Genomic DNA, 26,759 nt, shown 5'->3' on the forward strand with positions numbered 1-26,759 from the left:
ACAACGCTCTTTCTGCTAACACAACGTAAATTGATTTAACAGAATACAATGCAAATACATCTTTATTATTTTATTTTTTGGTTTTTACGAAACAGGGTTTCTCTGTTTTGTTTTCGAGGCTATTGGTCCAGCCCAGCCTCGAACTCACAGAGATCCACCTGTCTCTGCCTCCGGAGTGCTGGGATTAAAGGCATGCGCCACCACCGCCCGGAGCAAATACATCTTTAAATTGCAATGCAAAACAAACAAAAAAAATGTAAAAAAAAAAATCCTAAGAACTTTCAAAGGTGTCCTTTCTCCCTTCACTCTTGAAATTCTTATTCTAAAACCTTTTTGGTTCCATAGTTGACCTCACCTGTAGTGTTTAGTTAAAACAAAACAAAAAAAACTTGAATATAGATTTTTTATCCATCCCTCTCTTGCCTTCAACTACAAAGAAACAATGATTTAAGCCCTTTGTGCCCTTTTAGAAAATTACACAGATACCCCATTGTGGAGCCCAATAATCCCTCCGTGGAAAGGAAGAGATTAGCATATGAATACAAAGCAAAATGAATCCAGAATACAAAACGATCTATCGAGTTGTGAAGGTTTTGTATTCTTAAAATTGAATTCATTTCCTCTTTTGTATTGCCCCTTTCGTGGCCTAAGGGTTAAGGAAATTGAGCTTCCCCCTCTGCTCTGGCTACCCGGAAAAGCATTAAAAAAAAAAACCACACACACACACACCCACACTCACACACACACAAACACACACACACCCGGAAAAGGATTAAAAAAAAAAACCCACACACACACCACCACACACACACCAACAGATTCTAGGAGGTGCAGAGCCAACAGATGGCTCCTAGCGCCAGTAATCGTCCGTGGAATCTGCTACACTCGAAACCAGCTTGCTTGTCTGTGAGGAGTGTAGAAAGTGCTGTTCGCTAACTGCGTGGTGAAGGAGAGAAAGCGATAGAAGAGAGAGCCATAATGCTGACGTTGAAGGCCCGGCCCTGTGAGGTTGCATAGGGTAAGTGGCGTTGGCCAGGCGGCAGTGGCGAAGGGGAAGGGAAGAGGATTTGGGCTAGGGGCGGGGCTTGACGCGCAGCGTGGCTCCTGATTGCCGGAGCGCTGCTGCCAATCTCACAGATCCGCTCGCTTAACCAGTGCGCTGGCGAGACGCGCTCAGATATACTGAGCGAGCGCTGAGAAGCAGTCTCAGATCCTGACGGTGCAGCAGCCCGCAGCCTCAGCCAGGGAGTCCCAGCCGCTTTCAATGGAGGAGAAGCCCGGCCAGCCACAGCCTCAGCACCATCACAGCCACCACCATCCGCACCATCACCCCCAGCAGCAGCAGCAGCAGCAGTCGCACCACCATCACCATTATTACTTCTACAACCACAGCCACAACCACCAATACCACCACCACCACCAGCAGCCTCACCAATACCTGCAGCATGGAGCCGAGGGCAGCCCCAAGGCCCAGCCCAAGCCGCTGAAACATGAGCAGAAACACACCCTCCAGCAGCACCAGGAAACGCCGAAGAAGAAAACAGGTCCGGGAGGGAGGGCGGTGGGGGAAGGGGGCCCGGGGCTGGGGGGGCCGACGAGGCGATGGGGGTGGGGCTAGATGTGAAAAGCGCGGACCCGGCCGGGGTGTGCGTCCCGCGGGGCCTGGGATGCCCCCTTTCATTCTTCCCGGGCGCGGGCCGCGAGGTGGGATTGCAGCGCCCTCTCCCCCCGTCAGCATGGGAGAGGCCCAAGCAGGCCGGCGTGACCTTCCCCGGCCCCCGCCCCGGCTTCAGGCAGACCTGTATGGTCGGCCTTGCAAGTCCACGACCTTATTTTTTTTTTTCCCTCTTCTACGGCCCTGGGGTTGCCTGAATGTGGGGGCCCTAAGGAGGGATCAAACTCGGCCTCCCTCAAAAATACATTCCCTGGAGGAGTAGGTAATTCAGGCAGGCCTAGTGAATCCCGGCTCGGGCGGCGTCGCGAGACCCTCATGCCGGCAGCGAGGAGCCGGGCTGAGGGCTGAGTTGGGGAAGCGCCCTCCTTCCCCGGCCCCCAAGCCCACCTGTGGCCCTGGGGTTTGCTGTCTGGGGGGGCGGCTGGGACCCCTTCGCCCCTCGAGTCATTTCTGCCCCTAAACGCCCCTTCCTGGCGCTGGACCCCGCTGCCTGCCCGCGAGGCTTCTCCGGAGGCCGGCGCCCCTGGCTCGCTCTCCTCAGAGCCGGCGAGGCTGGAATGTTCTCTCCTCCTCGCGGGGCCGCTTCCTGTCCGCCATGTTGGAAGCCGATTCCTGTCACCGACTTCGGCCGGCTGAGGCGCGGAGGGGGAAGGGTGCCGAAGGCCACACAGCACGCCGGCACCCATGGCCCGGGACCCTCCGCGGCCATCGCCGGGGCCCCCGCACTGCGGGCGGCCGGCGCCCGCCGCCCCTCCCCCCGCCCCGCGCCGGGTTGTGTAACCCGGTGGCGGCCGCGCGGCCCCGGGCGGGTCCCTGGGGTGAGGGGCGGGGGCGGTTGGGGTGGGGGAGGGAAGCGGCCACGAGGGGAGCGGCCTGCACCGTGGACCCGCGCGCCGGCGGCCGCGTTTCCCGCTCCCGGGTGCGGCGGGAGGCGCGGGCGGGCGGCCGGCCGGGCGGGCGGGGAGCCGGCCTCGAAGAGGAGCTTGGAGGAGGAGGAGGCCCGGGCGGCGGCCGCGGCGTTCCGCTGGCCTTCGAGGGGCGACGGGGGGATTCATTTTCGGTAGAGGCGGTGCCTGAGGTCGGGTGGGGTACCCAGCGGGAACCAAGCTCCCGGGTCACGAGTTTCTCTGCCACAGGAATCTCATCTCCTGCCAGGTTCGCTCACGACTCCGCCTCAGAGGCTTTCACTTAGGCCTTTTTCTTTCTAGCAGCGCCTTTCCTACCAAAAGAAGAAAACAACCTCTTAAACCTTGTTCCATCCGTTTTCCATACAGCACCTAAACTTCTGGGCATGGGTAGTGGTTGCAGGGGTTAGTCAAATACTTGATTTGGATGGGCAACAGACACAGTCTGGGTCCCCTATTATCTGGAAGTGTGTCAATACCGTCTTACCTTGGACGAGACTTTTTGGTGATATTAACATGAAAGACATTTGCAGCATTTTAAAACTAATGTCGTTATTCAAACTGAATTTTAACATTAAACGTAAAAGTTTTGAGGAAATTCTTAAGAAATAAACATCAGAATTTATATATTCGCAGATTAAAAGTGTTTATAAACTGAAGAGTAGTGAAGGGAATACTTGGAAGAAAAATGTTATACTCAGCCTGTCATTTAAGCATACGAGCAGTTACTGGTGAAAAACTTAACTGTAGACAATGTAACTTTGAAGACAGATGCTGGATATCAGTTTCTTTTGTAAGGTGCAGTAGAAGTTAAAGTGTTTAATTGTAAGGATCTAGAGCAGCCTAGAAAACTTAGGAATTATGTAACGCTGCATTTTGGTTTTCAGAAAGCAGGCAAGTATTAAGGTTGTCAAATGATGGAACTTTTTAGACTTTAAATTTGTTTGTGAGGTTTATGTATTCCCCACAGAATTCACCATTCCATAGAGATGCAGACCCTGAACCGTTAGAAGTGGCATCCCTCAAAATATGTCTTAAGTTGGGATGAAGAATAAGGAGGGAGACTATGTTTAGTAAATTGAGAGAATCCTAACAGTTTGGGGGTGATGGGTTTTTCATGTGCTGTTTGGTCACACAGTGCTGTTGCTTCAATGGGTTTTATGACCTATTGCTCCAAATCTTTGAGAAACTAGTTTTCTGAATCCAGAAGAGGGCACAAGAGAAGCCCAAATGTGTTTGGAGTGATTGCAGTCAAAACTCAAGTTTTGACTGAGTCCATTTGAAGTGGAGTTAGCATGGCAGCCCCAAGTAAATGCTACAAATTTTTAATTTTTCTGTAATAACTACAGTCTTCACATTTTTCTTAAATATTTAAGCTTTGAGACATGCCTTTCATGCTTTCTGCATGCCAAAGACACAGGGGTCAAAGTATTATGTAGTTAAATAGCAAAATGATTTTTGTCATAGACAACTATAGTGGCCTGATGATTGAACCTTAGGCAGGCCCCTTGGTGTGCTAGGCAGGAGCTGTTGACACTCAGCCACAGACTCAGCCCTTTAAGTTGTAATTCTGGTGTCTCACCCTTGAGTAGCTGGAATTAGTGTGGGCCACTGTATCCCACCTGAGCTGTATTTTCTAAGCCACAAGTAGTATTCTTAGTTAGAATTATTCTGGTTCACTTACAAGATTGCTTTGATTCAACTTTCCATGTAGCATCGCCCACCTTTAGTTGAAATACAAAATTATGAGTAATAAGCCAGAAGATACAAATATTTATTGCTTAACCTATTGAGCTATTATATGGTGAGGTAGTTCTTTGTTGTCTTTGGTCGAGAGTTTCACAAGGGCAAATTTAATGATCTGGTCTCTCCTTCCCCCAAATTTTGTTTTTGCTTGAGACAGATTTGCAGGGATGAACCACTGTGTCTGTCTGGGCTCAGCTTTCTGCTTTTTTCTTTTCTTTTTTTTTTTTGGTTTTTTGTTTTTTGTTTTTTTTTTTTTTTTTGTTTTTCGAGACAGGGTTTCTCTGTGGCTTTGGAGGCTGTCCTGGAACTAGCTCTTGTAGACCAGGCTGGCCTCGAACTCACAGAGATCCGCCTGCCTCTGCCTCCCGAGTGCTGGGACTAAAGGCGTGCGCCACCAACGCCCGGCGAGACAGGGTTTCTTAGTGCAGCTCTTGCTCAGAAATCTAGACTAGGCTGATCTCTAACTCAGATTCTCCTACCACTAAAGGTGTGCCACATAGTAGCTTTCTGCCTTTTTTTTTTCTTCCTCCTTGATGCAGGGTTTCTCTGGCTTTGAAGCTGTCCTGGAACTAGCACTTGTAGACCAGGGACCAGGCTGGTCTCGAACTCACAGAGATCCGCCTGCCTCTGCCTACCGAGTGCTGGGATTAAAGGCGTGCGCCACCAACGCCAGGCGCAAAAAAGTGTGTTTTGAGACTGGGGTCTTAATATGTGGTTTTGGCTGGCCAGGAATTCATTTATGTAGAATAGGCTGACTTCAAACTTACAGATTACCCTGGTTCTGTTTTCTTGGTGCTACCATTAGAGGTATGGCCACATCTCCATGAAAGCTTTTATTTGGGAACAGATAGAATTTAGTGGTGGAGCACCTGCTAGGAATACTCAGCCCTTAGCAACACAGGAAGTCTGACTTGCTACCATACATTTTTTAAAAAATAGTTCTTTAGCACTGGAATTTTTTTTCCTAACAACTGAGGGTTGAGCTTTGGATTCTATACATGTCAGTCAGGAAGTTAAGAACTTCTACAAGGAGGTACAAAGGGGTGGTAGTCTTAGTTCAAGGTCATCCTGGTCTACAGTGCAACTGCCAGGATAGTCTCCAAAGCTATACAGAGAAACCCTGTCTCAGAAAAACCAAAAAAAAAATTTCCAAAGGACTTTAGAGGTCATAAAACAATTGATGTCTAATCACCATTTTACTAGCAAGTAGAAGTTGTGACCCAGTAGATCACAAACTGTCAACAGGGAAGATTTACATTCAAAATACTTGACAGCTTTAAAATGTGAGCAAGCAGCTGATGCATGGGGGTAGAGTACGAAAGCTGTGAGTTTTAGACAGGCCTTTATCTCCCTAGGTCTTTTAAGCCAAATATAAAACAAATTTTAATAAGGGTTAGAAACATTGGTACATGTGTTATGGTATGACCTGATATCAAAGTCCCTGGGCATTATAGCTTTGTTTGTTAGATGCATTGGCAACTAGACATTTAGGGTTTTATTTCCCCCCTTTTTGGTGGTGGTGGTAGTGGAGGGTTAGTGCTAGGTATTGAATTCAGTGGTCATCCATGCTAGGCAAAGGCCACAGCCTTAATTTCTTTTACTATTTACTGTTTCTGAACATTTGGGATTTTGCCCAGAGGGTAACACTGGTCCTAATTGTGTTTGCTTTGAGACAAGGTTCCACCCTATATAGCTCAAGGTGGCTTCAAATATACACTCATCTTACCTTAGTTTTCAGTGTGCTAGAGTTACAGGCAGGTACCAAACCTGCCTGGATTGTATTGCATTTAATTAATTGTAAGGAAATTTTTATAATAGCCTCATGGCCATAATGTGTAGTTTATTCTGTTCAGATAATCTAGAGGAGTATCATGTATAGCATGCTGCTTGAGAGGTCCTGTTCTTTCTAGTTAATTCTGGCTAGTGCCCAGTAGATGAACCTGATGTGAATTGTGTTCTAATTCTCCCTTTGCCTACCAATGAACTCTGTCATCTGTGATATGGGGCTGACAAGGTTTTTTTCTTCATAGTGATATGAGGTAACAAAACTGACAGTATATAGTATCTGATAATCAGTAAACAGTTTCTAGTCTTCAATACTAATGTGATTTAAATGTGTTTCTTTTTGTTTTGTTTTTGTTTTCCTTCTGTAGGCTATGGTGAAATAAATGGTAATGCTGGAGAAGTATCTTTAAAGAGCCTCAATTCTGATGAAGCTACTAACCCTATTTCTAGGGTCCTCAATGGCAACCAGCAAGTTGTAGACACTAGCCTGAAGCAGACTATAAAGACCAGCACCTTTGGGAAAGCAGGAATTAAAACCAAGAATTTTATTCAGAAAAACAGTATGGACAAAAAGAATGGGAAGTCTTATGAAAGCAAATCTGGAGAGAACCAGGCTGCAGATAAGACCGATATTGTAGCAATTCCAAATGGTGTTATAACAAATAATTCAGGCTATATCACTAATGGTTATATGGGCAAAGGAGCAGATAATGATGGTAGCGGATCTGAGAGCGGATATACCACTCCTAAAAAAAGGAAAGCTAGGCGCAATAGTGCCAAGGGTTGTGAAAACCTTAATTTAGTGCAGGATAAAATAATGCAAGAGACTAGTGTCCCAGGATTAAAACAGGGACTTGAAAGTTTAAAGCCTGACTATAGTGAACAAAAAGGAACTCGAGCAGATGGTTCGAAGCCTATTTGGAAGTATGAGACTGGACCTGGAGGAACAAGTCGTGGAAAACCTTCTGTGGGTGACACACTTCGTAAAAGTTCAGATATTAAACCCGGTTTGAGCAGCAAAAAGTTTGATGATCGGCCTAAAGGAAAGCATGCCTCAGCTGCTGCCTCCAAAGAGGACTCATGGACCTTGTTTAAACCACCCCCAGTTTTTCCAGTGGACAATAGCAGTGCTAAAATAGTTCCTAAAATAAGTTATGCAAGCAAAGTTAAGGAAAACCTCAACAAAACTGTACAGAACTCTTCTGTGTCACCATCTTCATCGTCATCTTCTTCACTATCTACTGGGGAAACTCAGACCCAATCTTCAAGTCGATTATCCCAGGTCCCCATGTCAGCTCTGAAGTCTGTTACTTCTGCCAACTTTTCTAATGGGCCTGTTTTAGCAGGAACTGATGGAAGTGTGTATCCATCAGGGGGTCAGCCACTGCTAACTACTGCTGCTAATACTTTAACACCCATCTCTACTGGGACTGATTCAGTTCTTCAGGACGTGAGTCTGGCTTCAGCAGCTGTTGAACAAATTAAGTCTAGCCTTTTTATCTACCCTTCAAATATGCAAGCAGTGCTGTTAAGCACTGCACAAGTAGATCTGCCCTCGCAGACAGATCAGCAAAACCTGGGAGATATCTTCCAGAATCAATGGGGTTTATCATTTATAAATGAGCCCAGTGCTGGCCCAGAGACTGTTATTGGGAAGTCATCAGATCATAAAGTGATGGAAGTGACATTTCAAGGAGAATATCCTGCCACTTTGGTTTCACAGGGTGCTGAAATAATTCCCTCAGGAACTGAGCATCCTGTGTTTCCCAAGGCTTATGAGCTGGAAAAACGGACTAGTCCTCAAGTTCTGGGTAACATTCTAAAACCTGGGACTACTGAGAGTGGAGCCTTATCCTTGGAACCCAGTCATATAGGTGACCTGCAAAAAGCAGACACCAGTAGTCAAGGTGCTTTAGTGTTTCTCTCAAAGGACTACGAAATAGAAAATCAAAATCCTCTGGCCTCTCCTACGAACACTTTGTTAGGCTCCGCCAAAGAACAGAGATACCAGAGAGGCCTAGAAAGGAATGATAGCTGGGGTTCTTTTGACCTGAGGGCTGCTATTGTATATCACACTAAAGGTAATTCGTTTGTTCCTTTTTCAAAGATTCTGATGGGCTGACTTGAGTATACATGTACTAGTATATTTGAGATTCTATGATACTGTGAGTGAATAATTAGTATGAATTTCTTGATTCAAGGTCTTTGAAAATAGTATAGTTTAGAGAAATGTACTTTTCCAACATAAATTAAGAAAGGTATAATTAATCATCTAGTTTTTTAAAGAGGGTTTGTATTTTCAAGAGAGGGTTAGTCTAACAGCCCTAGCTGTCCTGGAACGCACAGGACTGCCTCTGCCTCCCAAATGCTGGGATTAGAGGCTTGTGCCTCCACCGTCTGGCTTTATTCATTTATTTGGTAAAGATGTTTTATGTGGAAATGGGATATTTACTTAAAGGGATAACCTTACAGTTTATTTTTAGCATTTTGAAACAGGGTGTCATAGTCAGGCTGGCTTTGAATTCTTGATCCTTCTGTTTCCCATGTGCTCAGTATTTTCTGAAAGGATAATGAGTTTTTTTGTTTTGATAGACTAGGGCCTTAAGACCGACCTGAGCCTCTATGTCCCAGGTGCTGCGGGGATGCAGGTCTGTGTTACCAAATGTGTCCTGCTTCTCACCTTTAATCCCAGAACTCCAGTCAGAGGCAGGCATGAGTTTGAGGTCAGCCTGGTCTACAGAGCAAATCCAGGACAGCCAAAACTATATAAAGAAACTGCTCTGTTGAAATACAGGGAAAAAAAACAAAAAATTCTTTTGGGCCCAGGAGATAACTCAGTGGGCAAAGGCACCTGTTTCCAAACCTTAGGACCTGAATTTGATCCCTGGTTCCCAAGTGGTGGAAAGAGAACTGAATCCTGCAAGTTCTTTGACCTCCATACTTGTGCCACCTGCAAAGTAAATTTTAAATGCTTTTTTGTTGAAGAATAGCATAACTAATTTTTTGTTTTTTTGAGACTGTTTGACCCTAGCTTTCCTTGAAAATAACTCTGTAGACCACTCTGGCCTTGCCCCACAAGTGCTAGGATTAAAGGTGTGCACCACCACCACCCATCCAATATGCTTCCTTCTATCATCTTTTGGCCTATGTCACTGGACTACCATTCATAACTCCCTAACCATTCTTTACAAAGTAGCCAGGGCAGGAGTTCAAGGCAGGAACCTCAAGGCAGGAACTGAAGCACACAGTAGTGGAATGGTGGTTACTGGCTTGCTCCCTGTGGCTTGCTTAGTTACCTTTCTTCTATACCCCAGGACCACCTGCCTAAGGATAGTACCACTCATGGTGTACAGGGCCCTCCTACATTTATTAGTAGTCAATAAAATGCCCCACAGATGTGCCCAGAGACCAGTTTAATGGAGGCAATTCCTCAATTGAGAGTTTCTCATCCCCAGTGTGTCTAGGCTTGTGTCAAGTTGATTAAGAAATTAATTGGGAACTGGAGAGGTGGCTCCTGGGTCCGACTTCTAGTACCACCCAAATTTTAATAATTCATTTATAAATCAAATCATGGCACTCCTAAATTCCTTTTATATCACTCAACTACTACATTCAACCATCCATTGTAATTGTAAACACTTTGCATAAGTCAAACAGTTCAATCTGTTTGTGATACCCACCCACCCCCAAAAAAACAAACCAAACAAACCTAAAACTTTGTTCTGTGTAATCCTGGCTATCCTGGAACTAGATACATAGACTAGGCTGATCTTGAACTCAACTGCCTACCTCTGTCTTCTGAGTGCTAGGATTAAAGATGTATGCTAATTTTTATTAAATACTGGTTAGTTTAGGAAGGGACTGTAGGAATGAGGGAAGCCTATCACCACATTTTCAGAAAAACTATTTCCTTTGAAAAGGATTACAAAGCAGTGTGACTTTTGAAAGATCTGTGTATTTAAATATTTAACCTGCTAGTGTGTCCCTACAACACACCAGTGCCTAGAGCATAGGGTGTTACATCCTTTGGATCTGGAGTTACATATGGTTGTGGGCTACCACGTAGATGCAGAGAATGGAACCTTTGGAAGAGTAGCAACTGAGCAATATCTCCCGCCCAGTTTTTTAAAATCTTTTTTGTTTCTCCCAATAATTGTGTGTTTGCCCATCCATCCATCTTTCCATGTTGGTATACCAAAAGAGGATGTCAGATCTGGAGGTAATTGAACTTGGGTCCTTTACAAGAGCAGGAATTCCCCCAGTTGCTGCGCCATCTCTCCAGCCAACTTTTTTTTTTGGTGGGGCGGGGTGGAGACAGGGTTTCTCTATTATTGTCCTGGAACTCACAGAGATTGGCCTGCCTCTGCTTCCCTAGTGCTGGGATTAAAGGTGTGGGCCACCACCGGGCAAATCTATACTTTCATTTTGCTTTCTTCCAAAAACAAAAGCAAGCTTTATGTGGTAACACACCTTTAATCTCAGTGGGTCATTTTCTGGATTTAGAACAGCAAGGGCTACATGGAGAGACCCTGTCTCAGACAGAAAACAATAAGGAAATGGGGGTGGGGTGGGATTGACTAGTGTTTTTTTTTAGAGCTTTTAAAGGTGTATACCATTTTGTCTAGCAATTTGTAGTTTTTTTTCTTCTAAAATTATTTTGACTTGCTCTCCAGATCTCTTTGGAAATAAGTTTGGAAGCTGAAAGTGGAGCAAAAGAAAAATGCTTATTAAGTCTCTTACCATGTGTAATTATATATGTTAAATTCTGCCAGGATAGTTGGGTAGTTTTGGTGTCATTTTCTGTGTCATCTGCTCTCCAGGGCCTGTTACAGAAAATCACTGTCTTGTAGTTTGTGATAATTGAGCTAAGAAGACATTGTTCTCCTGCAACCTCTAAGAAGTAGTGAGATGACATTCCCTTAGGTGGTTAGTTGGTAGCTTTTTGTGTGTGGTGTTTCTTAGGGCCAGGGATTTCATATAGCCCATACTAGCCCTGTAAATTTTTTACTTATCTTTTGCTTTTTGTTAGTTTGTTGTGCTAGTGGTGCTGGAGTTCAAACCCATTTTTGTGACAATTTCTCACTATATTTGCCAGGCTACCCTCACAGAGGTTCCTGCCTCTACCTCCAAGAGCTAGGATTAAAAGCATGTAAAATCTTTAAAGGACTGAGTGCTGACATTCTTCCAGCTGACTTTTTTGATAGTTTCTTTTTATAGCTCTGACTATCCTGGAACTCACTTTGTGACCAGGCTGACCCTAGAGGTCCTCCTGAGCTGCTATTTAAGGCATGTGCTACCAAACTATGTTGTTGCTATTTTTTTAAATGTAGAATTGATTTAGGTAAATACCATTCTACATGGTTGCAAGTAAAGTGCATCAGTTTGAATTTTTTGCAGTTGATCATTAATAAAATTGATCAAAGATTTATTTTCCCCCTAAAAAGAAGAGAACTAAGCAGATAAGATAATAAGTTCATTTAGGTTAGAGAAGAGCAAGTTACCCGAAATCCTACTAAATATTGGTTGTTTCAGTAATTGTTTACTGTCCTACAGATTTTTCTCTTTGAACATGTTTTGAATCAGTAACTTGAAATTAGGAGTTGCAGGCAGTTGTGAATTGTCCTGTGTGGGTGTTGATGCCGCAGGTGTTGACATTGCGCCATCATTCCAAGTTTTTTTTTACGATTTTTTATTATGAATTTATTATGAATACAACATCCTGACTCTGTCTGCAAGCCAGGAGAGGGCACCAGATCTCATTACAGATGGTTGTAAGCTACCATGTGGTTGCTGGGAATTGAACTCAGGACCTCTGGAAGAGCTGAGTCAGTGCTCTTAATCCCTGAGCCATCTCTCCGGCCCATCAACATGCTCATTTTTAATTCAAATAATGAAGCAAGAGAGTACTAACTTTCCCTAGAATGATTTCTACCTTCCTTGAAGAAATCACCTACCAAATGATGTTCCTCCAGATTTCTTTCCATTCTTACTCAGATATGCAAACTGACCATCCTAAATTTTTTTCATATTTGTGCTTATTTTGTTTTTTGCTTGTTTAGCTTTTTGAGAATGGATTTCTCTGTACCTTTGGAGGCTGTCCTGGAACTCACTCTGTAGATCAGGCTGGCCTCAACTCACAGAGATCCGCCTGCCTCTGCCTCCCGAGTGCTGGGATTAAAGGCGTACGCCACCAATGCCTGGCTCTCCATTAATTTCTCTGTTAACTTTTTTTGTGAGCATCAGTGTTTGCCTGTATGTATATCCTTGTGACAGTGTCAGGTCCTCTGGAACTGAGGTTACAGATAGCTGTGAGCTGCCTTGTAAGTGCTGGGAATTCAACCCAAGTCCACTGAGACATCTCTCAGGCCCCTAGACTATATTAACTCTAACTCTTAATGTACATATCCAGTTCAGGTAACTATTTATTATCTCTGGAATACTCACAATGAATGGTTGTATTCCCTATAAAAGGAGATAAACAGGACTGAGAGTCCAAACCTAATTTAAAACTGAGTAGACCACCCTGGTCTACAAGAGCTAGTTCCAGGACAGCCTCCAAAGCCACAGAGAAACCGTGTCTCGAAAAACAAAACAAACAAAAAAACTGAGTAGAACTTGCCTGTCTAATATTGGCACTGAAGCATGTCAAGCATTTGATGGTATTTTAGAATGTTAAAAAACATGCACTGAGTTGGGTGTGCAAGTGCTGTAATCTCAGCATTCTGGAGATGGAAGTAGAATGGTCATTTCAAGGCAAGCCCAGGCTATATAAGACTTTCAAACAAAAAGCAGGGCCTGGTAGTATAGCTTTGAGAGTCAGAGGCAGTGGATTACAAATTTACCTAGGATTGTGTCTACTTGATTAAAGACCTAGGTTTAATACCTAGTACAGGAAAAAGCCACAAAAAAGTGGCAAAGTGCCTAAATAGGGGCATCAATGGCCAGATTTTTTAAGGAAATATTAATTAGCATTCACTATATTTATAGTATATGATTAATGCCACAATTGATGGTAAATGCCTGTAATCTCAGTATTTAGGAGGTGGAAGTAGGGGTTCAACATCATTTATGTGATAGTTGGAGTCCCGGCAACCATGTCTCAAAACACCTGAGAGAGTGGATAATGAATGCAACAAACACAGATAAGGCTCACTCAGATTTTGGCTTCACCATTAAAAGGAAAAGCCCGTGACTCCCTAGAGAAATGATTGAGAAGCGGGTAGTGTCTTATTCAGAAAAAGAAGGTACTGATGAAAGAATGATGATCACATGCTCATAGTCACAGGATAGGGCTAAAGAAATGGCTCAGTTTAGAGCATGCAGTTTGAGGCACCAATCTCTGAGGTCTTGAAGACCTGCACTCATCAAGCACACTCTTCTCCAGACATACATAGAATTAAAAAGAAAATCTTAAGCCACAGGTTTTGTTACCGATAATTCCCAATTACTTTGTACTTGTTTTAAGATAACAGATTAATATCCTAGCATTTATAAAGATTGAAAAACTTAAGTTGAACCCAGATGTTTTTTGGTGTTAGCTGACTTACAGATCTGTATTCAACTAGATTAATGTGGCACTAGTTTGTAGGTAAATTTAGGGTTTACTTTTCTAACTGGTAGCTAAGTGGAAGGAAGATAAATTTTCATAAATTTTTGGCATAAAGGTGGTGCTTTGGAAGATGGCTTTGACATAGAAATGTGAGAGAAGATACAGTAAAAAATTATCAGCAGTGTGAGAAACCCCCAATGACACACCATTTTAAATTTTCTTTTGGTTGATTTTTCATCTGCTTTATTTATTTGAATGATCACTTAAAAGGAATTCACAAAAAAAGGGGGGTGGAGTGTTTCAAGACAGTTTCTCTGTGTGGCTTTGGAATCTATTCTAGAACTAGCTTTTGTAGACAGACTAGTCTGGTCTGGAACTCACAGAGATCTGTCTGCCTGCTTCTGCCTCCCAAGTGCTGGGATTAAAGGCGCGTGCCACCAGCACCCTGCAGTAAAATTTTTTATGCAGGGTCTTGCTATGTACCCTTGGCTGAAGTGTATATTCAAAGAAAAAAATGAAAATAACTATTTCTTTTTTTTTTAAGATTTATTTATTTCCCATCACATATACAGTGTTCTGCCTACACGCCAGAAGAGGGCACCAGACTGATGTGTAGACAGTTGTGAGCCACCATGTGGTTGCTGGGAATTGAACTCAGAAGCCCTGGAAGAGCAGTCAGTGCTCTTAACCTCTGAGCCATCTCTCCAGCCCCCGAAAATAACTATTTCTATTGCGTATGAGTTTCTATTGTTTATGTGTAGGTGATTCATATTTTCTCCCTCAGTTCAACCATGATAAGCTTATTTTTGGATGTATTCAAATAGGTCATAGCCTGGTAGTGGTTGCTTACACCTTTAATCCCAGCACTCAGGCATTAGGGGCAGGCGTGTCTCTTGTGAGTTTGAGGCCAGCCTGGTCTACAAGAGCTACAAGAGAAACCCTGTTTCCAAAAACCCCCCAAAATTACAATAAGTTAGGTCGCCGGGCGTTGGTGGTGCACGCCTTTAATCCCAGCAGCACTCAGGAGACAGAGGCAGGCGGATCTTTGTGAGTTCAAGGCCAACTTGGTCTACAATAGCTAGTTCCAGGACAACCTCCAAAGCCATAGAGAAAACCCTGTCTCAAGAAAAAAACAAAAAACCTAGGTCACGTATGATTCAGAGACAAAGATAACTTTAAAAGAAGCCCTTTTTTATGGTATTAGTAATAATGTTGAAGTGGTGAATATGATCTGCATTAGTACATAACAATTCCTTTATATATTTGATCAGGTTATTATAGTTCTCTTGTTAGTCCTCCAAGGAGAAAGAATTATGTCATTATGTTTGGTATCTGTAAAGTTGATTCAGGTCATCTTCTCTGGTAGATATGCCTAGGGTCTTGAAGATCATACTAAATTCGAACCAGTATAATCTAACATTTAAATATATTGGTAATGGCTGGTTGTGGTGATACATCTCATGAATGTAAATGATAATGCACAGCATTTTAAGGGATAGAAGTAGAGCATTCATTGAAGCTTGATGTGTAAATTTTTTTTTCTCTTATAGAAATGGAATCTATATGGAATTTGCAGAAGCAAGGTAAGAATGGTTATTTGAAATTTTAATACTAATCAAAAATCATGACATTTGCTTTAGTGAAAATAATTGGAATAATGGCCTGCCAAATGAACAGCCTCTGGATTTTGTATTAACTAACTGAAGTCAAAAGTCAGTAGTTGCCATACCAAGACTGCTAATTGGCCCACCTGTAATACCAGCTCTGTGAATGCTGAGGCTTTTAAGTTCAAGGCTATTCTGTGCTACAATATAAGACCCTGTAGAAGGGAAAAAGGAAATACTATACTTGTTGCAATGGTTTTCTACTTTGATGTGATTACAAGAGTTTTTTTTCCAGACTGGCTGCTTCTGCCTTGTGAGTGCTAGGATTAAAGGTGTTCACCACCATGCCTGGCAGAGGTTTTTTACTCCTTGGTAGAGCTCATGGTTAATATATAAGCGGTGGGTATGACCCCCATTATTATAGCCTTCCTGGTGCCTTCCTGTCTCTTCCAAATATAAATGAGGAAGCTGATATAAATGTTTTTATCTTTGGCCAGTCTGCCTGTTTGTATGGTACACAAATTAGCCTAAGAATTAAAATTCATAGTTGACTAAAATTTCGATGTTAGAGAAACATCTAGATTGTGTTCTGGAATGGTGTTTGGAAATATAAACGGTAGAAAATTCTGTAATCAATATTTGACAAGGAGGAAAGGGACTGTGTGTGAAATCCACATGTTGTGTTTGGGAATTTAGAGTTTCCTGGAAAAGTGATTACTGATGTTAGACTAGGATATTTAGAATCCTGTAGTAGGAGGCTGGAGAGATGACTCAGTGATTAGCCTCTGCTCTTTCAGAGTTGCTTAGTTCAATTCCCAGCAACCAGGTGATGGTTCATTGCTATCTGTAGTAAGATCTGATGCCCTCTTCTGGCATAAAGTCAGTAGAGCACTCATACACAAAATAAATCTTTTGTAGTCTAATTGTGTCATTTGCTTTGTTAATTAATATAACTGAAAATCCAGTAACTACCGGGCGTTGGTGGCGCACGCCTTTAATCCCAGCACTCGGGAGGCAGAGGCAGGCGGATCTCTGTGAGTTCGAGACCAGCCTGGTCTACAAGAGCTGGTTCCAGGACAGCCTCCAAAGCCGCAGAGAAACCCTGTCTCGAAAAACAAAAAAAGAAAGAAAGAAAAACCAGTAACTGCCTTAGATTCTCTTTGACTCTGTGTTATGAAGTCAGCTCACACCTGGTTTCTAATATTTGTTTTCTTTTTCTCTTCTTGATACATTATAATTGTGTAATTTTCCCCATTCCTCCCTCCAAACCTTCTGTTATTCATCACCTTGATTGCTTTCAAATGTTGATCTCTTTGCATTTTTTGTTTTATGCATATGTGTGTGTTTGTGCCTGTGTGTACATACTCCTAAATGCATAAATAACAACCCTCTCGGCTGGTATATTACTTGTATATGTTTTTGGGGTACTGAGTATTTGATATTAGATAATCAATTGGTGTGCGCCTCCCTGGGGAATACTGTTTCTCAGTGCTCGAGTGATTTTTAGCTGTCTGTAGTTCTTTGTGTAGGGTTGAGGTTCCTGGGCTTTCCTTGTTCACCTTACTTATCTGTTGTCCATGTTGAGCTCATGTTTAGGCAAACATGGGCTAGCTTATAGGTATTTGACCAGGTTTCTAGTACCGGGAATGATTTCCCTCTTACTGAGTGTATAACAAATCTCATCAGACACTTGATGTTTACTGCCAAAGTATTCGTGCCACTACTGTTATCATGCCCTTGCTGGTTGTTGGGCTTTGTAGGCATCATTGCTGCTCTCCCTTGTTTCTTACACATTCCAAGGATCAAGTCTTATTTTAACATAGCTGTTGCCTAATGGTAGTTAGCAAACACTTAAGAGTTGCCTTCTTGAAATTTAATCCCAACATTGGGAGGCTGAGGCACGCAGAGCTCTGTGAGTTCAAAGCCAGCCTGGTATATCAAGTGAGTTCAAGACAGCCAGGGCTGTTACACAGAAACCTTGAGTGGAACAATTTAATTGGTCGTGGTGGGTTGTTGCTTTCCTTGTACATTTCAAATTAAACACAATGGGGCGGGGTGAGGGGAGACTAGAAAAGGATCTCCTTGAAATCTAATTGTATTATAAAATGACTATTGGCTATAGAAATGAATATTGTCTTCATACCAGGTTGCCTGTGGAATTCCAGAAAGGATATTTTATTTTTATACTATCTCCTTGTAAAGCTAGGCTATGATGATTATGATGATTATTTTGGTAGGGGTGGGGTTCCCAAAGATTGCTCTGAGTAGCCCTGGTTGTCCTCAATCTCAGTGGTGTGTACTGTCACTGTCTGGTTTAAGCTAGGTTAATTCTTTGGGTGGGGCATGATTCAAGACAGGATCTCTTCCGTACCCTTGACTGTCTGGAGTTCTGTAGACCAGGCTGGCCTTGTAGAGATCTGCCTGCGTCTGCCTCCCAAGTGCTGGAGTTAAAGACAACTGTCACTATCACCCTGTGCTTGGATAATTGGTTGCTCCTGTACCAGTTGTTCTAGTGCCTGTAACTTTTCTTTTCTTTTTTTTTTCTTTTTTTTCTTTTTTTTGGTTTTTTCGAGACAGGGTTTCTCTGTGTAGTTTTGGAGGCTGTCCTGGCACTCGCTCTGTAGGCCAGGCTGGCCTCGAACTCACAGAGATCCGCCTGCCTCTGCCTCCCGAGTGCTGGGATTAAAGGTGTACGCCACCAACGCCCGGCTGGTTAATTCTTATACCAAGAAAAACTGTTGAGTATTTTCAGGCCTTTCTACTAAATAGCTAATTAAAGGCTTGCATGCCCTGTTTGGGGGAGGGACAGGTACTGAAGAACCCAGGATGCTAGGAAAGTAAAGTATCCTTTAGTTCCTAGTTTTCCTGTTTACTAAACCATACTAACTTTTTTGTGGGGAGGGGGGGTTGAGACAGGGTTTCTCTGGCTTTGAAGGCTGTCCTGGAACTAACTCTTTGTAGACCAGGCTGGCCTCGAACTCAGAGATCCACCAGCCTCTGCTTTCCAAGTGGTGGGATTAAAGTTGTGTGCACCATCAACCCCCTGGCGAGATCTTGTCTTAAAAGCAAACAAAAAATATTTTCTTTGCTAAAAAGAATAAAATAAACTCAAGAATTTCTACTAGCATTTAATTATTTGACTTAAACTTCAGTTGAATCATAAGGTAAACTCCTTATTAAACTAACTTACCTACTGTTAGTCTCTAGGTGAAGCCCCTACTGATTGGTAGAGGACAATGTTGGGAATTTATTTGTTGGGAGTGCTGGACAGGTACATTTTTTAATTGAAAAACTAGATCCCATTTGGGATAAAACCAAAATGTGATCTAGTTATTTTAATTTAAAAAAAAGAGAAAAATTAGTCAGATGTATAGCAGTTTAAATGGTGATTGCTTGGGATTTGGGGGGGGCTAATTCTAGGGGTTTTATTTTGATTTTAATTAATTCACTTCTTTTTTTCTTTTTTGCTTCTAGATCCCAAAAGGATAATCACTTACAATGAAGCCATGGATAGTCCAGATCAATGAAGGACCAGACTGCCTATTTGTAACCTTTCTGCAGCATTAGAGCCACCGTTCATGGGGGACACAAGGCTTTTATGCTCCTAGATCTTCAACGCAGCAGAGGAACCATAAGTAGAATCACAGGATAATATATACAAATATATATATATACATATATATATATATATAGTTATTTAAAAAAGGCAACTGAAAGTAATTAGACTTCTTAAGGAATCAAATTTATTTCAAGAGACTACACATGGTTATTTAATCTCCGGTACCGAATAGTCTTTTTTTTTTTTTTTGTTAGTTTTTGTTGTTAAGTGTGAATGCAAATGATTAATGAATACAGACTTAACAAGCGTGGTTCTAAAGTTCCTGCTGTCATCGACTTGGGCAACAAATGACCCACTGGAAAGGCAAATCCACTTACTAGGTATCTCTATCTTGTTCTGTGACTAAAGTGATACACTAATCACGGGGAACCCAGAATGACGCAACATTTTCCCCTATTCCGCCCTTGATCTTTTGGTTTTATTTTGAGCCCTGCCAGAATGCTGGATAAATGCCTTGAAGTTTGCAGGGATGTTTTTTTGTTGTTTGTTTTTTGTTTGTTTTTTTTAATCCAATGATTTGCATGTCTTGCCAGGAGTTGTGCAGCCTCTGTGGGGTGTTGGGGAAATAGTTCCTTCCTTTCCTTTTATTTTTTTGTGGGTGGGGATAGGGGGAGGGCATTGAAGTTCTACAATCCTGGAATAGTTTGTGGGCACATAGTTAACTTTGGTTAAATGTTTGACTTTTAACAGCTGACAAATCCAATAGTGTCATTTAAAGCAGAACAAGTAATTGGCTGATAATTATCCATTGTAATTGTGTAACTGGGAGCAAAAATATATTCTGCTTTTCGCTGTAGGTGCTCAGACTTGCTCTCTGTCACTAACACTAAGCGTGTACTCCTTTTTCATCAAACATCTAAGAGAAACTTATGTATCTTTCTGTAAATTTTTATAATTTCAGTTTCTCAGCTAAGTCTAAAAAGGAAAAAAAAAGTTCATGGAAAATGTCTTTTAGCCAGTGAGGAGGTAATAAACACTGCTTGTAAAAGGTGTGTTTTCATGCAAATTCTACTTCTGAGCTTACTAGCTTCTAATTATATCTTAATATATTTTATTAGAGCAAGATTCTTTTTGTTTTTATTTTAAGGAAAATAATGTGAAATTCTGGAAATTTTGTTTGGGGCAGAAAACAGCATTAGCCCTGTCTTATCATCACATTACCATCCTGTTATGTTGCAGCTTGTGTATTGCATATGAGAGAGTGAGTGAGTGTAAGTGTGTGTGAATTGTGGGTCCAATTTAAGACTGGGTGATGTTAGTGGCATAACAAGTTCTCTGGCCTGATGCATCACATCACACACATACAGAGAAATATTAATGTATCCATGTATGTCAAATACAAGTTAAAATAGCGGGGCATTTACAGGGTTGCAGTCTTCTAACAAAGGCAAACTGGATCCCCTGGACAAATTTGGGGAGAAAGTACTTTTTACTCTTGTTTTCTAAGAAATGTCCAGTTTTGAGAGATTGTAGTATGGATGGAGAATTTTCTGGTTTTGTTAATTATTTCAGGTTTTTAACAAATAGTTCATGAAAGAAGCTATTTGATTTACCGCAGAGAAAAATACTTTTTAGTCTGGATTTCTGCCCTGCTTAGATTTTTAAAACAGTATAAGCATGGAATGCCAATTCCACGTGATGTAAACAAAAACTTTTTATACGTAATATATATAATAACTTATTGTATCAGTCCAGGTTCAGAAACTTGTGGTAGGCCAGTTTCAGATAGTTTCATTTCACCTGTAAACTGTATCACTTTTACTGATATTGTAATTTTCAAATGTATAATATGTTTACAGATGTGCCCTGCATTTAGTGCTTTGTTCCTATTTTTATTTTCTTTTTCCTTTTTGTTCTTGTTGAGTCTCCTGCTTGCTTGCCAAAAGCTAGGATGCTTCAGGCCCGTGTACAAATCAAAGTGAGGCATCCTTGAGCTTTAAAGCATTGAACAAACTGGAAAATGCAACACGCCACATACTGAACTGAAAAAAGTCTTGTGTTTTGTGTTTCTTTTTTTTTTTTAATAAAAAATTTCAAAAAGTTCAAAAAAGGGTTGACTAAAGAAAAAAGAGGCTCCAGTTTGTTTTATAGGTTTTAAAGTTCTGTGTGTTTGATTGCCTTTGTGTAACCACTTGTCGCCTTAGGGCCAAATCCTTCACCCCAGTTTTTTTAACGTCCATTTTGCTTGTCTGGAATTTTAAAGTTCTTCTGTTGCACAAATCACAAAAAAACTTCCTTGGTTTGTGTCATACAAGGTTGAACATAATCAAAATGGAAAGAAAAATCCAGTTTCCTGAATTGGGCTTTTAAACTTAGAAGTAATATTTAGTACCTTTAAAAGTCTTCACTTTCATAATTCCTTTTCTGTATCCTTCAGGCCTCTGTTCAGAGAAGCTAAAGAGAATGTACCCCTTCTCTGTCCAAAGGTTGAGTCTCACTTCTAAATGAAACAATGCAACATTTCACTTTGTTTTCTCCACTGATATTTTCTTGATTGATATAGTTATGAGGTATATATAGTATAGAAATGTCTCAACTTTCTGGGATCCCTTGTGGCCCATCATTTACTGTCAGTATTTTTTGGACATTGGGTTAATGGACTTAATTGCCTCAATACAAGCAGGACTTTGGGACAGATCTCCTTTGTGCTGTTTGATACTTGTCTCAATCTTTCTCCTTAGGTCCTCACACAATTCCTTACAGAGCACTTATTAAAAAAAAGTCTTACGAGTTCATCTGTTTTCTGATTATTTTTGTGTAAGCTTCTAAAGAAACATCAGCTGTGATTAATTTAGCACATTTAAATAACAGTATGTTGATGGTATAAAGAATTTTCCTTCAACTCAGAGTATTAGTACTGTAGCATAAACCAAATACAGTCTAGAGGGGATTTTTAACATCCCTACATTTAAATGACTGAAAAAGATGTGTGTGTATGTGTGTTGGGGTGCTTGTGTGTGAGGGAAAGATGAAGATACTAATAATGAATGTATGTGTAAGACATATTAGTATTCAGAGAATGAAACTTGTATTTATTTTGGCCATTTGTTTTCATTACAGGAATAAAGTTGGGTGGTTTAAATCCTTAAAGGGATAGTACTAGAAAAAATGGCACTATGGATGAAATCATGACCTATTTTTTTAGTAACTAAGAAATAATTATGGGTGATGATTTCTTTCAGTTTGTCTTGATTGTAGGTTTTGCGTCACATACCACTCACGTGTAAAATGTCTGGAATAATCTCCCTTCCCCACAAAAGACAGGGTGTATTTATCTTTTCTCTATTCACCCCCACTTCAACAACCTGAAGCTAATTGCATAGTGTTTCCTCTAACTTTAGTAATGAACTTTCACATCAATAAAGTGTGTTTATGGTGTCTAAGGTAGCCTGCCCTTCTCTACTTTCTAGGAGGGGAAAACCAATATCTAGAGACTTGTCAGTGACAGTTCTTTACTGTCTTTCATCTACTTTCCTGGTTACTCAGAATCTGCAAAAATTTCACAAAGGAAAAAAGTGCTGTGATTTTTTTCTTTAAATGACAGTTTTAAGAGGAAAATAGGGTAAACCTCAAATGTTGTAGTAGTTTATTCACAAAATAGGACACAGTAGCAGCAATTTCACACTTGTTTGTTAGACTTATTGATAGCCCTCACCAAAAGCTGCTTTTTCTTTTGTAAACTTTAAGATCAGGGTGTGTAATTGTGAACTTCTACTAGATTGCCATAGGCAAGAAGTTTAAGACTTGGCTCAACTTAAAAGTCTGTCCAATGGGGTATGTGAGGGTGTCTCTTCAATCACTTAATGCTCAAAGTGCTAGAGGTTTGGTGCCACTGGACCATATCTTCACATAACACAGTTCGTCTGAAGAACTAGTACAGTGTAGTGTGTCAAATAAATATAATGAACAGTAGCCTGTTGACTATACTAGACTGGATGGATTTTGATAGGTCTGTCTATTAGGAAGGGTGGGGTTTCCTTATCTTCCCTGTCTCCCAGAAATTTGAAAAGGAGACACAGGACAAGAGTCGAAGCATGCAAAGCTGCTTAAAGATTGCCAGAAGTACACAGGCTAAGAGTTCTAAAAATCAATCTTTAGAAACACTTAGAAGTGAGAAGGAAGGCCATTCTAGGTTTTTTCGTTTTGTTTTTATAAAAAATGATAAATCATCAACTCCAGTTAAGTGCTGATTTACTGAGTTTAAAAAAGAAGGGTCTTGAAGCAATTCTAGGATACCAGCCAGTAGTGTGAGAGTTTGAAGCTTTCTGTCATAAAATACCCAACAAAGCATCAGTAGTTTATTTCTTGTGTATTACAGGGACTAGCAAATAGCAGTTAGGAACTAACAGATACCAGAGCTGTAGTGGGATTGCTGATTCAGACATTTCCTATTCAGAAAATGTTCTGTCCAGAGTTCTGAAGCCATTTTATAACATTGTGGTCTTTTTTTAACAGCCTTATTATAAAAGCTAGTTCACTTTTGCTTTCACTGTATAGCATTTGTAATCTACAGACCAAACCAACTTAGATCAACATTACAATAGCTTTTCCATATATGCCCCCTTTTCCTCAGGTGCTAAACAAAGGCTCCAAAATGGATACTGCTTTAGTGTCATCTATTTTATTCTTAAAGTGCACATTTCTTTTGCTAATTATAAAGATTGGTGTTAACAAAGTGGTTTTAATATGTAAATATGAACGAATACCTTTAGTTAGTTCTATTTGTCTGTTAAGTCTTGGCATTTATCTTTTGTAGATAAGTTTTCACAATCTTAAATACATTTCATTAGGTATTGCATCTTTAGAATGAAAACTTTTTTGTCTTAGATAACGCCTGCTGCTGCTGCTATGAGAAATTGAAAATCAAGAATGTGATGCACTTTTTAACATTACTATATACCATAGGTTGCTTTAATACCTTTTCTCTGTAGCACAGCCACTAACTAACAAGTGAACAGAGTTTATAATTCTCTTCAGGAGTGAGTCAGTAGTCTGTAGTTTGTGTTCACCTATGAAGAGGACCGTAACTTAGGAATTAAACTTTTGGTTAATATTAATCTTTTTGGCCTTAAAGTGTCTTCTACTACTGAAAATAGTTTAAATCTTAGCTTTGTTCCTATTATTCCCTCTCTGCTTCAAAAAGAATTGGGAAGGACTAAAGGAAGTTTTTGTTTTGTCAGTAAGCTGGCTGTTTTTTTTTTTAATTGTATCAGTAAATTAATGCTGCCCTAAATCACTCATATTCTGCTTCTCTAGTATATATTAATTAACAAAGGTAAACAAAGTGTAATAAGACTGCTACTTGACAAAGGAAAACTTTTCTCAAGCACATACTCAAACATGAAGGAGAAAAAACCCACAAAGTATGTAGGGGATGGACACCAAATGAGGTGGAGGAATGTGAGAAAGATGTGTGGTCCAAAGCTATCTGGTTATGTTTTGATGTTGCCAATATTACAGAGCCAAACTTTTAATTTGCTTACTTAATATTTGTTGGCCAGAGATCTATTTTTATATCAGTGTGCCTTGCATGTATATTAACTTTGGAAAGGCCATGTAGTAATGCCTGAGATGCTGATGGTCCTTAACACCTCACTGATTTTTAATGCAGTTGAAATGAAATGCTCATTCTATTGCCCAACTGGTGCTCTCTGTTTAAAGTCATAGATCTTGTCAAACTGGAAATATATAAACAGGGGGAATGACTTTTTCACTAGTCCCCCCCCACCCTAACCCCCCTTTTTTTTTCAGTCTGTTAGTGGCTGGTCTGTAGTGGGAAATAGTAAATACATTCTTCCTCACTACCTACCCCAACACCTTCAGGTAATGTGATGACACCACTTCTTTGTGCGCTTTGAAAAGTTTCAGCTTGCTGTCACCTTTAGCGTTATGAAAGGTGTTATTAAAAGCATTTTTTGCAAAAACACAGGAGGATGATGGGAGTCCACATTCATCGGGGATTCTTTGTGAGCTTTGCACCAAATCATTGGCTCTTTCCAACAACAAATTTTTTTTTATTGTTAAAGCACCTTGCTTAGAAATTTTTAAATATTCATGTCTGCAACAATTGTCTCTAATAAACTGTGCAATTCTTGTTATTAAAAACAAATACAAAACAGATCTGAACTCTCCCTAATGTGACTTGTTAGTTTCTGTATTTCCTGCCAGTGTAAATGTGAAAAGCTTTGCTTGCATTACGTTTTAGAAATGCATTTTGCACACTCAGTTTTGCCGAAGCTCCGTGAAAAGGTTAGATCTAAGTAGATGAATAAAGCTATGCACATGTTTTGAAAGTTTTGTGTGTCATTACCAACAGTAATCTCATTATTTTGCTATTCTTAGCTTTTCCACCCTTGGAAACATGGTTAAAAGTTACAATTTTGGGCTAGCTCATCAGTGGAAGTAGAAGCTAAAGGGAGGAAAACTGGCACCTGCTGAATAAAGTTTAGTTGAAATGAGAGCTTGACTTACATTATAAGGACTTTTCTTGAAACAGGGTAGTTGTGTCAGCTTTATTAAACCATTGGACCCAGTGAAATTCTTAGTGAAATTTTGAATATGAAAAAGATGGAAAGTCATTCCAGCTGAAATGAAGGAAAGACCTTTGCCATATGAAGCTCTTGTGACAATGTTATATCTTAAAGCTGGCTTAAATGTAGGATAGCCTGTTTAGCTTTGTTTTTGTTTTTCCTTCATTGCTCTAACATGAATTTGATTGACTGGATGGTTAGAACACAGGTTGTGTTTTTAAAACCCAAGCTGATCAGAACAAATTCAGAAGTTGGGAAAAAATTAGGTTCATTTGCTGCAGTTGCATGTTACTACATAGCTTCACTTATCATGAAATGTGCACTTAATAAGGTTGTATAGATAGATGTGCTGGCCAGATTTTGTCATTCATCTGTTAACATAACTTCTGTAATTTCCTTAGGACATTTGTAGGAGAGTTGGGTAAAAGATATTACCAATGGTGTTTTCCCCAGGCTCTTAGAGATATTTTGTAACTTCTATATCTTCTCTTTCACCTTGGTGTGTGTTGTTGGTTTTGAAAAGACAGCAAAAATTTTATTCATAGTAGAAGTTAATAACTAAGTCATAAAATATTCAAAATGTGGTCTATAATGCATAGCCTTATAAACACAGGTAGTAGCAACAGCATGGATGGCTTTGAGTACTCTTCGCATTTGTCAATAGGTTTTATGGTACTCACCTGTAATCCTGGCAACCAGAAGACTAAAGCAGGAGGATTGTGAGTTCAAAGTCAGACTGGCCTGCATAGCAACAACATAACAAATTATTGGAGAAGTAATCTCTGTATTGTGTACACAGACATATACTTAGAGCTGTGTTGCCTTTTAATTTTGGGGAAGAAAATTAGTGGATTGCAGTTATGTTAGATGTTGGCCCGTCTCCCTCTCAAAAAATTTTTTTGCCCAGTTTAAAAAGTAATTAGATATTTTCTAGATAGAAGAACAGCGACCAGAAATTTACCATTTTGCTAAATAACTAATTCTTAGGTACTTATTAAAGTCGTTGCTGATGTTATGGATTCCAAGGAAGTATCAGTTACATGATGATCTTCCTATCAATGTCTTAATGTTCAGTGTTTTAAAAATAAAAAATTAACCTCCAAAACCATACTCAGATTCACTTATTTTATCAGCAAAACTTGAGAGATTTGTAGATCAAATAAGACAATAAGTGTACATTGTTGAATAAAAAAATTTCAAGTTTTTGGGGTGTTTGTGGTTTTTGTGTGTGTGTGTACTTTAATTTTTTTAATCTTTACTGAAAACTTGTGATATTGACTATTTTTTCCAAAGGTGGCTCACTTGTACAAAGAACTTCAGTCTTAAAGATACTATGATTATGTGTC

At 40.6% G+C, this 26,759-nt stretch overlaps 1 protein-coding gene across 1 annotated transcript; it reads left to right on the forward strand.

The window, feature by feature from the left end:
- The first annotated feature begins 1,136 nt into the window (after positions 1–1,136).
- On the forward strand, positions 1,137–26,616 carry Nufip2 (nuclear FMR1 interacting protein 2). The gene is made up of 4 exons (XM_040749193.1): positions 1,137–1,544; positions 6,480–8,192; positions 15,211–15,243; positions 18,739–26,616. The coding sequence occupies exons 1-4, from the start codon at positions 1,265–1,267 to the stop codon at positions 18,789–18,791; spliced, it is 2,079 nt and encodes a 692-aa protein (XP_040605127.1). The 5' UTR covers positions 1,137–1,264; the 3' UTR covers positions 18,792–26,616.
- Positions 26,617–26,759: the final 143 nt, after the last annotated feature.

This window comes from Mesocricetus auratus, unplaced genomic scaffold, assembly GCF_017639785.1.
Source record: "Mesocricetus auratus isolate SY011 unplaced genomic scaffold, BCM_Maur_2.0 Super-Scaffold_100007, whole genome shotgun sequence".
Classification (NCBI taxonomy): domain Eukaryota; kingdom Metazoa; phylum Chordata; class Mammalia; order Rodentia; family Cricetidae; genus Mesocricetus; species Mesocricetus auratus.